Here is a 15,166-nt window from a genome sequence, read left to right as displayed (position 1 = left end):
TTTTCCCTGAGACAAGAGTCTCACTCTGTTGCTCAGACTGGAGTACAGTGGTGCGATCTCGACTCACTGCAACCTCCACTTCCCGTGTTCAAGCAATTCTCCTGCCTCAGTCTCCCAGGTAGCTGGGACTACAGGCATGCACCACTATGCTCAGCTAATTTTTTTTGTATTTTTAGGAGAGATGGGGTTTCACCATGTTGACCAGGCTGGTTTTGAAGTGATCCACCTGCCTCAGCCTCCCAAAGTGCTGGGATTATAGGCATGAGCCACTGTGCCTGGTGATTTGTTTATCTTTATCCCAGTATCATATATTGAGAACTATGGCTATATAATAAACCTCAAAACCAGGTAGTGTTCATCATATTCTTTTCTTGCAAAGCTGTTTTGGTGATTATATGTTCTTTATGCTTCCATATGAATTTTAGAATCACCTTGTCAATTTCTATAATTTCTGCTTGGATTTTGATTAAGCTTGCCTTGCACTTATAGATCATTATGAGAAGAGTTTTTAAAAAGTCTGCTTTTCCAACTCATAAACATAGCATAAAATCTCCATTTATTTAGGTCTTAATTTCTGTCAGCTGTATCCGAATAGTGTTCAGTGTGTAGGTCTTTCCCATCTTTTGTCAGATTTACCTTTAAGTGTTGTATGTGTGAAAAGTCTTTATTTCACCTTCAGTTTTGAAAGCTATTTTCACTGGGTATAGAACTCTAGATTGATCTTTTTTTTTCTTTCAGTAGTTTACAAATTTACTGCTCCCCTGTTGTTTTACTTAAATTGTTTTTGACAAAAAATGCTGCGCTTCTTATTTCTGTTCCTCTTTATTTAGCCCCCCTTCTTCCCCCTGGCTGCTTTTAAGACTTTCTGTTTATCATCCTTATTTGGGGCTAACTTGATTCTGATGTACCTTAGTGTCTTTTTTTCATGTATCTTGCGCTTGGAGTTCATTGAACTTTATGGATTTTTAGGTTCATAGTCTTCATCATATTTGGAAAGTTGTGACTACAGGTATTGATCTACTTACCACCTATGCAACTTATGACCATTCAACTTGAGGACCACAATCGCTAGCCACGACTGCTCCGCGCCTGGCAGCGCAAACGTTGCCCAGCTGGGCGTACGACAGTGCGGACCAGCTTCCGGCAGCACTACCATCTCTGCGTGCACCATTTCAACTGTACATATAGCCTACTCAACTTACAACCAAATCATGTTACGACCGGTCCGCAGTCCCGACCGTGGTCGTAAGTTGAGCACTAGCTGTACTGTTTCTGCAAATATTTTTTCACCTCTTCTTCCTTTAGGGATTCTGTTTATATGTATGTTAAAGTGCTTTAGGTTGTCCCACAGTTCAATGAAACTCTAACGTTTTTTGTTATTAATGTTTTTCTCTGTTTCATTTTTAGATGTTTTCTATTGTATATCTTAGTATTTCATTGCTGCCATAACAAATTACCACACATTTAATGGTTTAAAACAACATAGATTTATTACCTTACAATTCTGTATTTCAGAAGCCTAATATAGTCTTGCTGAGCTGAAATTAAGGTGTTGGTAGGGCTGCATTCCTTCCGGAGGGCTTAGGCAAGAATCTGTTTTCTTGCTTTTTCCAGCTTCCAGAGGTTACAACCTGCATTCCTTGGTTTGTGGTCTCCTTCGTCCATCTTCAGTCAGAAACAGCATGTTGATGGCCAGGTATGATGTCTCATGCCTGTAATCTCAGCATTTTGAGAGGATCAGGCAGAAGGATCACTTGAGCTCAGGAGTTTAAAACCAGCCTAGGAAACATAATGAGACCCTGTCTCTACAAAAAAAAAATATATATATATATATATCTCCGGGCATTGTAGCATGCATCTGTGGTTCCAGCTACCTGCGGTGGGCTGAAATGGGAGGATTGCTTGAGCCCAAAAGTTTGATGCTGCAGTGAGCCATGACTGTGCCATGACCGCACTACTGTGTACTCCAGCCTAAGTGACAGAGGGACATCCTGAGACCCTGTCTCAAAAAAGAAACAGCATGTTCAGTCCTCTGCACATCACATCTCTGTTTCTCTCTTTTACCTCTTGTTTTTTCCACTTTTAAGGATTTATCTTATTAGATTGAGCTCACCTGGATAATCCAAGATTATTGCTCCACCTGAAGGCCAGCTAATTAGCAACATTATGTGCATCTGCAACCATAGTTCTCCACTGCCATGTAAAATAACATATTCACAGGTTCTGGGGATAGGATGTAGGCCTCTTTAAGAAGGGTGTTATTTTGCATACCACAATGTGTCAAGTTTGCTAATCATTTTTCTGCAGTGTCTACTTTGTTAGTAATCCTATCTAGTGTATATTTCATCTCAGAATTTTTATCTCTAGAAGTTCAGTTTGGGTCTTTTTTTATCTTCTGTGTCTCTACTTAACATCCATTAGTAGTACTGACATTCACTACTGAACGTGTTCCCCCCAAAATTCATATGTTGAAGCCCTAATCTTCACTATGATGGTATTTGGAGGTAGGGCCTTTGAGAAGTAATTAGGTTTAGATTAGGTCATGAGGGTGGGAGCACCTATGATGGGATCCTTATAAAAAGAGGAAAGGAGACCACAGCTTGTTCTTTTTCTGACATATGAGGATATACTGAGAAGGTGGCTATCTGCAAGCCAGGAAGAAAGCCTTTAGCAGAAATTGAAACTGCCAGTACCTTGATCTTGGACTTCCCAGCTCTAGAATAATGATAAATAAAAGCTGTTATTTAAGCCACCCAGTCTGTGGTATTTTCTGTGGCAGCTGGAGTAAGACAACACCATTAGTCTGTTTTTTGGACACATGAAATACAGTTGTAATGACTAATTTACTTTTCTGATAATTCTAACGTTTGTGTCGGATCTGGGTTAGTTTCATTAGATTGAGTTCTCTTGTCATTAGGAATTATTATTTTCCTGCTTCTTTGCTGGTGGTATTTGTTTGGGTGCCAGACATTGTGAATTTTACCTTGTTGTGTGCCTGGTAATTTTATATTTCTAAAAATATTATTGAGCTTTGTTCTGGTACATAATTTACTTTAAAACAGTTTGATTATTTTAGGACTTGTTCTTCAGATTTTCTAGGCAGAACCAGAGTCACTTTAATTTAGCACCAATTATTTCTCACTGCTGAGGCTGTACCCTTCTGAATACTCTACCTAATGCCTGTGAATTATAAGGTTTTCCAGTCTATTTCCAGTGGGAATAGACACTATTCTTGACCTTCTGGGTTCTTTCTCTGGCCTTGGGTAGTTTTCTCACATGTAGAATCTGATCAGTACTCCACTGAATACTTGAGGGAAACCTTTGTAGATCTCTGGAGTTCCCTGTCTGTACCACTCCCTTCTCTCTGATTCTCTGTCTGTAAAAACTGAATTATCTTGGTATGTTCTTTCTGGAAAAATTTTAAACTCTTTAATGGTTGGTAAGTTACATTTTTCTAGGAATTTGTCTGTTTGCCTTTGTATTTCAAATTAGTAGGCATAAAGCTGGTCATAGTATTCTTATCCCTTTTTACATCTGTTAACTCTGTTGTTATGTTTCCTTTTTCATTCCTTATATATTTATGCCTCTCTCTATTATTTCTGGACCAATTCTTTTATCCATTTTTAACCCTGCTACTTTAGAAACTCAAAATAGTTTGATTACTGCTATTGAAAATGCGAAACAGAAAATTAAATCCAGAGTTTAAATAGGGAGGAGAAATGCAGTCTTAACAAAATGGCTCTTTGTTACACATTAAAGAGACTGGCACGGTGGCTCATGCCTATAATCCCAGCACTTTGGGAGGCTAAGGTGGGCAGATCACCTGAGCTTAGGAGTTCAAGACCAGCCCCACCAACATGGTGAAACCCTGCCTCTATGAAAAATACAACAATTATCTGGGCGTGGTGATGGGTACCTATAATCTCAGCTACTTGGGAGGCTGAGGCAGGAGAATCGCTTGAACCCGGTAGGCAGAGGTTGCAGTGAGCCAAAATCGTAACACTGCACTCCAGCCTGGGTGATAGAGCGAGACTCCATCTCAAAAAGAAAAAAAAAAAATTAAAGATATCCATTCTTTTCTATTCAGGAGGCTTTCAAGAATTTTGTGCATAAAAATCACTTGGAGTGCTTGTTTAAAATGCAGATTACAAGGCATCCCCCTCTAGAAAGTATGTAGCAATAGTAGTCTTGGCTCTGGTCCTGGAATTTGCCATGTTAATAAGCACTCAGGTGATTCTGAAGGGTGTGGCTGGAAAACTACACTTTGAGAAACATGCTGTAACTTGTGCTACAGACAAAAGACAAAGGCTTTTAAAATCCTCCTGGTGCCTGGTCCCCAGGCTGCATTTCTTTCAACTTACATCTGTAGCCTTCTCATCCACCATACCCCTCACCTTCACCTCACCCTCAAATAAGCTCTCTGAATGAGGCTTGTACTCACTCATCTGCTGAGACAACTTTTTTTTTTTTTTTTTTTTTTGAGACAAAGCTTCGCTCTTGTCCCCCAGGCTGGAGTACAGTGGTGTGATCTCAGCTTACTGTAACCTCTGCCTCCCAGGTTCAGGCGATTCTTCTGCCTCAGCCTCCTGAATAGCTGTGATTACAGACACACACCACCACGCCTGGCTAATTTTTGTACTTTTAGTAGAGACAGGGTTTCACCATGTTGGCCAGGCTGGTCTCGAACTCCTGACCTCAGGTGATCCACCCGCCTTGACCTCTCAAAGTGCTGAGATTATAGGCAGGCATGAACCACCACACCCTTAGACAACATTTTATAATAATCTGTAGAACCGATTTTTAAATTTCTAATCTAGTCAAATGCCTGAGTTTAGCCTCAGGGCACTGTCCAGATTATAACAGATCTGTTATTTTCTGGACCAGTAGAAACTGGACCAAGTCACCTGGATTTTTGGTTTAGACACTCACTACAAATGGAGCAGGACTTCAGAGCAGCATATCTCTTTTAGGAGCCAGTCCTCTCTAGGGATTCTCCTACTGTAGGTAGAGGCTCCTCCTCAGGTAGCTGAACTTCCAGATTAGATTAGTGAGTTAGCCAGGTATGAATAGAGACCACGAGGCATCTGGACCTTCGTTGTGCGTTCTAGTAGGCGTTCCATGTGACTCATACTACACCACACCTCTATGCTGTCTCCCTAACCTTCTTGCCATACTGCTGTTGGCTGGTAGATTCCCCTTTCTGTCAAGTCTCAGGAGAATCACTGCAGCACTGATAACTTTTTCTAGGGCATCACCAGTGAGAGCACCTAGGGCCTTACAAAAAGTACTGTCAGATGCCACATCTTGTTCTCCAAATATTGTGGATTTCCTCATATACAAATGAATATTCTGGGGCATGCCAACTCATTTTCTCTGTGTGAATGTGAGAGGGATCCTTGTTCAAATATTAAAGGATGTCGAAGGTCTGATTGAGATTCTTTTTCTTCAAAGGATAGGTATTGTAGTAGTAAAGGGATAGGTATGCTGTTGAGGACATTTAGTATCTGAAGAGAAGATTAATTTGATAGGTAAATTTTCTCCAAAATTTTGCGAACTAATTATAGAATAGAATGATAAAGTATTAGCCCTGGATGGGCCCTTGTAAGTCATTTAAAGCAGTCTCCTAGTAAAAGATAGGGATAAGAAAACCGAATTCCAGAAAGCTTAGGTGTTTTGTCAAAAGCCATATGGCTATTTGGTGGCTGTACTATAAATATTAAAATATAATTGTTCAACAATTTTTAAAAATAATTGAGATGGGGTCTCACTCTGTTGCCCAGGCTGGAGTATAATAGTGCAAAGCTCATTGCAGCTCCAACCTCCTGGGATCAAGCCATCCTCCCACCTCAGCCTCCTGAGTAGCTGGGATGACAGGTATGTGCCACCATGCCTGACTAATTTTTTAAAACACTTTTTGTAGAAATGGGGTCTCCCTATGTGGCCCAGGCTGGTCTCGAACTCCTGGGCTGAAGCTATCCTCCTGCATCAGCCTTTCAAAGTGCTGGGGTTACAGGCATGAGCCACCATGCCCAGCCTGCAATTTGCATCTCACTAATTATGACAGACCAGGAGCTGACAGATTAGATTACCAATAGCCATAAATTAATTGAAATATTTACTAGGGTAGATTATGTCTAACTAATAAAGCTTTATCTTTGTGTTTCAGGACTAAAAACTGAAAACTGTGTTGAGAACCTAGGTAAGATATGCTTTAAAATCTTGTCCCTATAATAGGAATTTTATCAGTTACTTCTCATAGGTATGGGTCAGAGCCACCCCACCACTGTGCTGTCATACTGTCAAACATCATTTTCTCACAGCTAAATTGTGCTACTGCTAGTACCTTTTTAGGTGGAGAGCCTAGGAGCCTTTGCTGCCAGCTCCCCACTGCTGCCCTCATCCCCACCCCCAGACCCACCAGTGGCTCTTCTCTCAAACACTGCATTGGCCTGGGCATGAAGGGAACATGCTGAGTCTGACCTTACAGGAGTTTAAGGACTCCTTAATTCCCGCACACCTTCAGCCGTTTCCCACTGGATTCCTATGCAGAGAGCTAGCTCCTGTTCCTATATTTTGTTATCTTAGGAAATAACATTTGGGAGAGCAGTGAAGGAATGGCATGAATACAGCTCAAAGAAAGAGGAGAATGGGATGACAGAAGGGTAATGTGGTCGATTTTAACTTCCTTGGGGAAAAATAAGAGGATGTAACAAAAAATAATCTTTCTTAGAGAACTGTGGGAACGATTTGGTAGGGTAGATAGAAAATTCTAAGAGTATCCAGGAACAGCATTATCAAATGGGCCTAATAAAGTTGAATTAAAGGTGCCGAAAATGCCTTTAGATTAAGACATGCTTTGGGTGGATCATTTTGAAATTTCCTCATTAAAATGTTTAAAAACATACCAAAGGTATCAGAAGAGAGAGAAGAAAAGTCCAAAAACAAGGGTCTGTTTCTAGCTATCTTCCTGGTTAGCTTTCCTGTGAATTTTTTTTCATGATATAAAATGAATCTACATCCAGAGGCAGAGGCAGGTGGATTGCTTGAGGTCAGGAGTTTGAGACCAGCCTGGGCAACATGGTGAAAGCGTCTCTACTAAAAATACAGAAATTAGCCAGGTGTTGTGGCGGGTACCTGTAATCCCAAGTACTTGGGAGGCTGAGGCAAGATAATTGCTTGAACCTGGGAGATGGAGGTTGCAATGAGCCCGGATCATGCCACTGCACTCCAGCCTAAGAGACAAAGCAAGACTCTGTCTCAAAAAAAAAAAAAAAAAAGTGAATCCACCTTCATTTGTCTTTGAATTGAAATTTTATATTTCTTATAATAACCATATTATGTTTCTTAAATATAAGCCAATTCAAATCTGTTATTAAAAAACAGACAACCTAACATTCACACCTGAGCATAGTACCATGTAATAAAACCATGTCTGTATTTCAGAATATTTTCAACACATCTACGTCTACAACCCTGGTGAGTATGCTCTAATTTTTAAAAATAATCTTGGTTGGTTGCTGTGGCTCATGCCTGTAATCCCAGAACTTTGGGAGGCCGAGGTGGGTGGGTCATTTGAGCCCAAGAGTTCGAGACCAGCCTGGGCAACATGGCGAAACCCTGTCTCTACAAAAAATACAAAACTTAACCAGGCGTGGTGGTGTGCATCTGTAGTCCCAGCTACTTGGGAGGCTGAGGCGGGAGGATCACTTGAGCTTGGAAGGTAGAGGTTGCAATGAGCCAAGATCGTGCCCACTGCACTATAGCCTGGGTGGCAGGGCAAAACCCTGTCTCCAAAGTTAATAATAATAATCCTTACCTGGATGTTTAGTAGCTCTTTCTTGTTTAGCAAGTGTAATTTTTAGTTGAAGAAAATTTGCAGATATAAAGCAGTGACTTGGCCTGTATGAGAGGAAAAAACAAAGAACCTATTCTAGGGAAATGTACCTTCCTGAAATGAGAGAACTAGGTTTGTGATTTGAAAAATATGGAAACTTTCTGGGGAATAAGGGTGGTGAGAATGAAGAGCTAGTCATTCTTGACCAGTTCTGGGGGCTTCTTAGGTATAGCTCTGTATTCAGTCATTGAAATGAACCTGTGTGACTCCAAATATTCAGACGAAAATACAAAATTCAGTGGATTTGCATCTTTCAAATATACTGATGCTTGGTGTTTAACACGATTTAACTAAAATGTGTGGGTGAGTAGATGTTCTTAAGTTTCCACTTAAGGATATATGGCCCAAATCATTTCTTTGCATGTAAGCTCCCCATCATGTGTTTGGCTCATGTGGCCACAATAAATTTTTCTTTATTAAAAAGAGAAACGGTTCCAGCCTTTTTAAAATATGCAATTTGCTTCATGTTTGAAGATACCTCCTGTCCTGATAGAAGTGAAGCACTTTATGCCTTGAGGACTTGCTTAGCCGCCCTTCTTTTTATTGTTCTGTTGCAGCCACAGGTTCTACTGATCACTTCATGGGGACTTCAGCTGACTCTTCAAAACAGACATTTTCTCGGCTCCTTGACATCCCTGGTAGACTAGCTATTTGTAATGACTTTTCTTAATAGTGGGGGCAGAGAATATTCCAGCTCATTAGCCAAGGTACATTTAGACTTTGGCCAGCACTTAAGTCCAGTAGGGTAGTTTCCTGGACATATCAAATGGCTCTTTATAGTCATATTTCCTAAAAATAATTTTGCTATAGCTATGGTAACTACCAGTTCTTTTGTTCCATCGTTAAACTGATGAGTTTCTTTTTGTGACTCAGGTAAGAAGAAACAGAGGCTTGAAGACCATGGTAAGACATTTTTTATAAATTCTGGGGGCTTAAATTTTGCAAGATAATCTCCCTTTACAGATGGGAATATTTTCATATTTTCTGAAAACAATTTTGCTGTAGCTCTAGTAACTGCCAGTTCTTTTGTTCCATTGTTAAAACTGATAAGCTTCTTTTTGTAACTCAGGTGAGAAAAACCAGAAGCTTGAAGACCATGGTAAGGCATTTATATCAATTCTGGGGGCTTACATTTTGCAATGTATCTCCTTTTACGTGTGGGAACAGGTAAGAATGTCATGGTAAGAAAAGTGAGAAGAAGGCAGAGCCCACCTTAGCTTACTGGTTTGGTATATCAGAGACCCCCCTGGGTTTCAGATAGAATTCTTTAGAAAAATGACACAGCAGGTCTATATTTCCTGTCTAACAATCTTTAGGTCATCCCGGCAAATAAAGGAAGGCGTGACTAATTATTCCCCACATTCTTGTGACCTCTAGGGGATTGGGCAGGGCATAGCAAATAGTGTTGTTTTTCTAAATTAAAATGACGATTCTTTGTGTTTATTTCTGTCTCCAGCAATCTGATTAATAGATGCCATTAGCTATATCCATTTGATTATTTAGTACATTCCAAAGTATTACTCATCCTCAAGTATTTGTTTTTGTTTTATTTTTAATATTACTCAAATGGCCAGGTGCGGTGGCTAACGCATATAATTCCAGCACTTTGGGAGGCTGAGGTGGGTGGATCACAAGGTCAGGAGTTCAAGACCAGCCTGGCCAACATAGCGAAACCCCTGTCTCTACTAAAAATACAAAAATTAGCCAGGCATAGTGGCACACACCTGTAGTCCCAGCTACTTGGGAGGCTGAGGCAGGAGAATCACTTGAACTTGGAAGGTGGAGGTTGCAGTGAGCCAAGATTGCACCACTGCACTCCAGCCTGGGTGACAGAGTGAGGCTCCGTCTTGGGGTGGGGGAAGTACTCAAATGTCCTCAAGGGCACTGGGACAGGAACATTCTCATAAATTACTGGTGAGATTATAAATTGGAACTTTTTTGGAGAGCAATTTAATAGTATGTATTACTAGTCTTAAAAATGTTTATACCTTTTGACTTGTTTATAACACTTGTGGATATTTGTCCCAAGGAAAGTAGAGATGAATGCAAAGATTTTTGTACAAAAGATGTTTATCACAGTGCTATGGTGGTGTCAAAAGACAAAATTACAACAAATTTAAATATATCAATTGGCTTTGAGATTCTACAATTGGGCGACACTTTATTCCATAGAATAAGTGTTCCATTGAGCTGAGCCCAGCAGCGTTTCTCCTGCCTCAGCCTCCTGAGTAGCCGGGATTTCAGGCTTTAAAGACAGAAGAGCCAAAGAAAGGAGGGGCAAAGAACAGAGTGTATTAGTTACTTTTAGACAGAACAGTAGAAAAATAATTGATTAGTTAACATGAGTTTATTTCAGGCTACCTTTTTTGTGTGTAAGGATTGAAGCAGAGGGAATTTCATTTATCAAGCTGATTGAAGATTTTAAACTGGCCTGTTTGGGAAATTCTGTTACTTCTTTCTCCTAATTTCTTGGAAGGTCAGACAACTTAGTTTAGGTCATGTGGAACTTTAGCATGGGTGATTCCATTTCAATTTTTAGTCTGGTCTGTTGGAGCCTACTGCAGAAACTTAGTCCAAAGCAATGGCCTCCTGTAATTTTAATTTGACAGCAAAAATTTAGAAACAGGCTTGGTGTCCAACCATTGAGTACTGTTAAATAAAATACTATCTATATTATGAAACTAAACAACTTAAAAATCATGTATTTGAGGCAGGGCACAGTGGGTCACACCTGTAATCCCAGCACTTTGGGAGGCCAGGGCGGGTGGATCACGAGGTCAGGAGATTGAGAACATCCTGGCTAACACAGTGAAACCTCATCTCTACTGAAAATACAAAAAAAATTAGCCAGGCGTGGTGGCACGTGCCTGTAGTCCCAGCTACTTGGGAGGCTGAGGCAGGAGAATCACTTGAACATGGGAGATGGAGGTTGCAGTGAGCCAAGATCGTGCCACTGCATTCCAGCCTGGGCAACAAAGCGGGACTCCGTCTCAAAAAAACAAAACAAAAACAAAAACAAAAATCATGTTCTTGAAGACATGTAAAGATATAAGAAAGTGCTCTTAATATAGTGGTAAATGATAAGATATAAAACAGCGTATAAAGTATAGTATTAACTTTTAAAAATATATATGCACATACATGTATGCATAGCAAAATGATTGAAATACACCAAAAATGTTAAGAATGAGTAGAGTAGTTCTGAGATCTGCAATTTTAAGATAATTTTAATTTTTTAATGATTTTCTGTATTTTACCAAATTATCTATATTGTATTATATAACCAGGAAGCATACTTTATATATTACATATAATGACAATTTGGGTCGGGGTTTTGGGGTTGAATTTTAAAAAAATGAACAAGAGCTGCTTAACTAGGAGAGATTCTGGGTCACTAGCCATAGTTGCTACCATCAGTTAGGCTCCAGTGGGTTAAATCTCTTCTTTTTGTTGCCTTTCCCCCACCATTTCTCAAAAGGTTCTGAGTTTTCTACTACAGAAGTCAAGTATAAGGTTAAATTAGTTTTCAAGCTGATTGTGTTTTTTTTACTAAATAGCTCTTATTCTCATCCTTAGGAATAAAAAGCCAGGGGCTCACTCTTTCACCTGGTAAATAATCTATTTACAGAGACTAGCTACATGGTTAGGAGACAGTGAGGATTCCTAGGATGAAGAACACTGTGGAAGGCCAGCACAGTGGCTTACACCTGTAATCCCAGATCTTTGGGAGGCGTAGGCAGGAGAATCATAGTGAGTTATGATCATGTCACTGTACCCCACCCCAGCCTCCCAGCCTGGGCAACACAGCAAGACACTGTCTCTCAAAAAAGAAAAATTACTGAGCCTGGAGAGTTTGAGGAATGAGTTAGACTGGAATGAAGGTACTTGATTTATTGAGTACTTTTTTTTTGTTCTATGCAATGTACCAAGCACTTTCATGCAGACTTTCCTTTAATCCTCACTAACTACAAACCTACGAGGTAAATATTTCTTTTGCAAAATGAGATATTGAAGTTAGGAGGGATTAAGTAGCCTGCCCAAAGTCATAGAGCTAATAACTGTAATGACAATAGAGCTAAACCAAGCAGAAATGTAAAACCAGTACTGTTTCATCCAAAAACTGATGCATTAGGACTGCCTTATGAAGATAAGGTTGGAGAGATGAGTTAGATCATAGAAGTTCTTGAAGTCCAGGCTAAGGAGTTTGGACTCTGTCACACTGGAGAATGAAGAGCCATTGAAAAGTGTTTTTGTTGTTGCTGTTTCTTTTTTCTTTCCCCCTACCTTTTTTGTTTTTTTGAGAGAGTTGGAAATGGAGGAAGTAAGGACAAAAGAGAGCATTACCAGTATAAGAGAACTGATTAATACAAACCAATATTCACTTCTGCCTTTAGGTGTGAAAATCCTTGAACCCACCCAAATACCTGGTAAGACAACTTTTCTATTTACTCCTTGAGCCCAAGAATGAGGTGAGCAGGATTCCCCAGGCATGAAAGAGAATACTGTCATGAGACTGTTATTCATGAATATTTCCCTTATAGCTGCCTGCCATCATCTACAATATTTAGCTGGGGAAGAGGAGAGAAAGTGCCTTTCCTCCTGTACATTCTTGTGCTCCTGGAACATTATCTCTGGGGCGGGAAAGTTAGTTCTGCTTGGGATATGGCTGAGGGAAAGGTTCCTGGGATCTGGATGCATCAATCCAGCACCTTCCAGGTTCTACAGCTAAAGTTATTCAGCGGAAACCTAACTTTATGCACAAGTTGACTATTAGTCTTGGCTAACATTTCATTGTCTGTATCTCCAGGTAACAAAACACGGTATTCTCCTGGCATAGACACACTCAGTGAAGTGCTGTGGCAGAAGACTAATCTTGGTGTGGATTTGTAGAATGAGGGTTTATATAGGCAGAACTTTTAAATAAAAAGCCAGAAACTGTAGTGCAGTGGGGCCTTTGGTGCTTGCATCTCTTAAGCTCATCAGATTAAGAGTTTGAAAATTATACTCAGTGGAGCAAACTGTAAGTCATTGAAAACTTTTCTCATTTAGGAATGAAAGTTCCAGAACCTTTTCCATTACCTGGTAAGTGACTGATAGGCATGCCAGAGGGGAAGATGCCAGTTTGGTAGTCACCATTAGACATGCATGGGACTTCCTATGCCTCACAATTGTCATCTATCAAATGTAGCCATCAGTAGTCATATGTACAAGACAGGAATGTTTATAAGGACTATAAAACCACAAAATCTCAGGGTGCAAGCCACCGTCCAATGCTTAAAACCCTTTCTTCTCAGTTAACATAGTACTTTGAAAATATTTTTTTTGCAGGTTTTGTTATTATGAGAATGATGATCTGTTAAATAAATTAGATAGTTGGCATCTTAAAAACTATATCCAGCCGGGCACGGTGGCTCATGCCTGTAATCCCAGCACTTTGGGAGGCCGAGGCGGGCGGATCACGAGGTCAAGAGATAGAAACCATCCTGGCCAACATGGTGAAACTCCGTCCCTACTAAAAAAAAAAAATACAAAAATCAGCTGGTTGTGGTGGTGTGCGTCTGTAGTCCCAGCTACTTGGGAGGCTGAGGCAGGAGAATTGCTTGAACTGGGAGGCGGAGGTTGCAGTGAGCCAAGATCGCACCACTGCACTCCAGCCTGGCGCCTGGCAACAAAGCAACACTCTGTCTCAAAAAAAAAAAAAACAAACAAACAAACTATATCCATCTACACAGTGGTGAACTTCATCTAACACTGCTGTCAGTGGAAACTGCATGCTGTATACAGAAACAGTATGTTCTATTAGTTAAATAAAGCACAAACATAGGCTCAGAGAAAAGGGCCCAGGATCTCCTTTATATTGACCCAAATTTGTGCTGTTGATTTGGCCACAACTTTGAAGTGAACCTCTAGTGACATTGATGACACACCTTGTGTGTCTACATCTCTTCAGCTGGCTGGTCCTGAGTTTGCACAGTGCTGTCATTGGGGTCTTGCTCATCACACTGTGGTTATCTGAAAGGCAGCCACTGAGCATAGTGGAAGATGAATGTGAGCTGTTTAGACAGACAGACCTGGCGTCAGGAAGGCTCTCCTCTGCCACTTTCCTCTGGGTAACTTTGTATAAGTTATTTCACTTTCTATGCCTCTGCTTTCACATCTGTAAAATGAGGAAAGCTTCTGTCTTGCAGGACTGATGAAAGACTTAATGAGATAAAGTACCTAGCAAAATGAATGGTAGTAACAGTAATAAATGGCAACTGTCTTTGTTATTATCTGACAACCTTTTTCTCATTTAGGAATAGAAGTGATACAACTGAACGAAAAACCTGGTAATGCATTCTTTACTGGGGGTGGAGGCACCACAGAGTCTAAGTTCTTTACCATAGTCATTCAGTTAGCTCAGTCTTACAGGGTCTGGGTAAGATATCTGGGCTGTACACGTTCTGATACCCCAGTTTGCAAGCCAGACCAGGAAAATGTTGAGAACTTCTTCCTTCAGTGTGAGCAGCAGGCTGTTGTTATTGTTCTCTGGGCCAGACATCAAAAAGGGCACTTGATCTCAAACTGGAACAGTTGGCTTCCAGCTGGGCCTGTCTATTCCAGAATGAGGCAGGAGGCTTCCCAGGGTGAGGGAATCTGTAGACAGAAATAGCATCATCCAAGAACTGTGAATGAGGACTGTGCAGCATGCCAATATTGGGACCAGCCATTCTGTACTCCTCACTGCAGTCTGTATCCTCCAATAGGTTACTAGCTTTTGCTGGGACTAGTGTATTGTGCCGTCTCCTGGAAAACTGTGTGTAGCTTTTTAAAAGGTGATGTGAAAACAGTACACAGGATCTCATTTAATCCAATAAGGTACATGTTATTGACACTTCAGAGATGAGAACATGGAACATAAGAAGCTTAAGGAATTTATAATAGGCTAGAAAGAGTCACCCAGGACTCAAACTTTTCAAGCTCTGTTCACTTTGTGGTACACTTGTATTCCAGCCAGATTTAGTTATTAACCCCTATCCTGGGCTCCTAGAACTGGTATTTGGCTTCAAAGCTGTTAAAATATGGTGCTATCATAATATTTCAATGCTGGGCACACACTTGGTAGTATAGATGGTCTCCAACTTGCAATGGTTCTGTAAGAATTAAAGAGGAAAGAAACATGAAAAGGTGGCTTTCCAGTTAGGACAGATTTATTTTAGAGAAAACAAACCTGAGAGGCACCTTCTGGCCAAGTTAGGTCAGAGGCACACTCTCTTACAGACTAAGAGTTTT

General features: G+C 40.4%; 1 protein-coding gene across 1 annotated transcript in view; it reads left to right on the top strand.

The window, feature by feature from the left end:
• The window catches only part of ART3 (ADP-ribosyltransferase 3 (inactive)), a 39,226-nt gene that overhangs the window by 16,742 nt on the left and 7,318 nt on the right, over positions 1-15,166 (top strand). The window contains exons 4-10 of the mRNA XM_017514791.2: positions 6,167-6,199; positions 7,444-7,476; positions 8,768-8,797; positions 8,964-8,993; positions 12,289-12,321; positions 12,944-12,976; positions 14,191-14,223. Of these exons, the coding sequence (XP_017370280.1) occupies positions 6,167-6,199; positions 7,444-7,476; positions 8,768-8,797; positions 8,964-8,993; positions 12,289-12,321; positions 12,944-12,976; positions 14,191-14,223 (225 nt within the window). The remainder of the gene's footprint in view (positions 1-6,166; positions 6,200-7,443; positions 7,477-8,767; positions 8,798-8,963; positions 8,994-12,288; positions 12,322-12,943; positions 12,977-14,190; positions 14,224-15,166) is intronic.

Source organism: Cebus imitator, unplaced genomic scaffold (assembly GCF_001604975.1).
Source record: "Cebus imitator isolate Cc_AM_T3 unplaced genomic scaffold, Cebus_imitator-1.0 Scaffold537, whole genome shotgun sequence".
Lineage (NCBI taxonomy): Eukaryota > Metazoa > Chordata > Mammalia > Primates > Cebidae > Cebus > Cebus imitator.
This window is presented reverse-complemented; position numbering and strand designations above follow the sequence as displayed.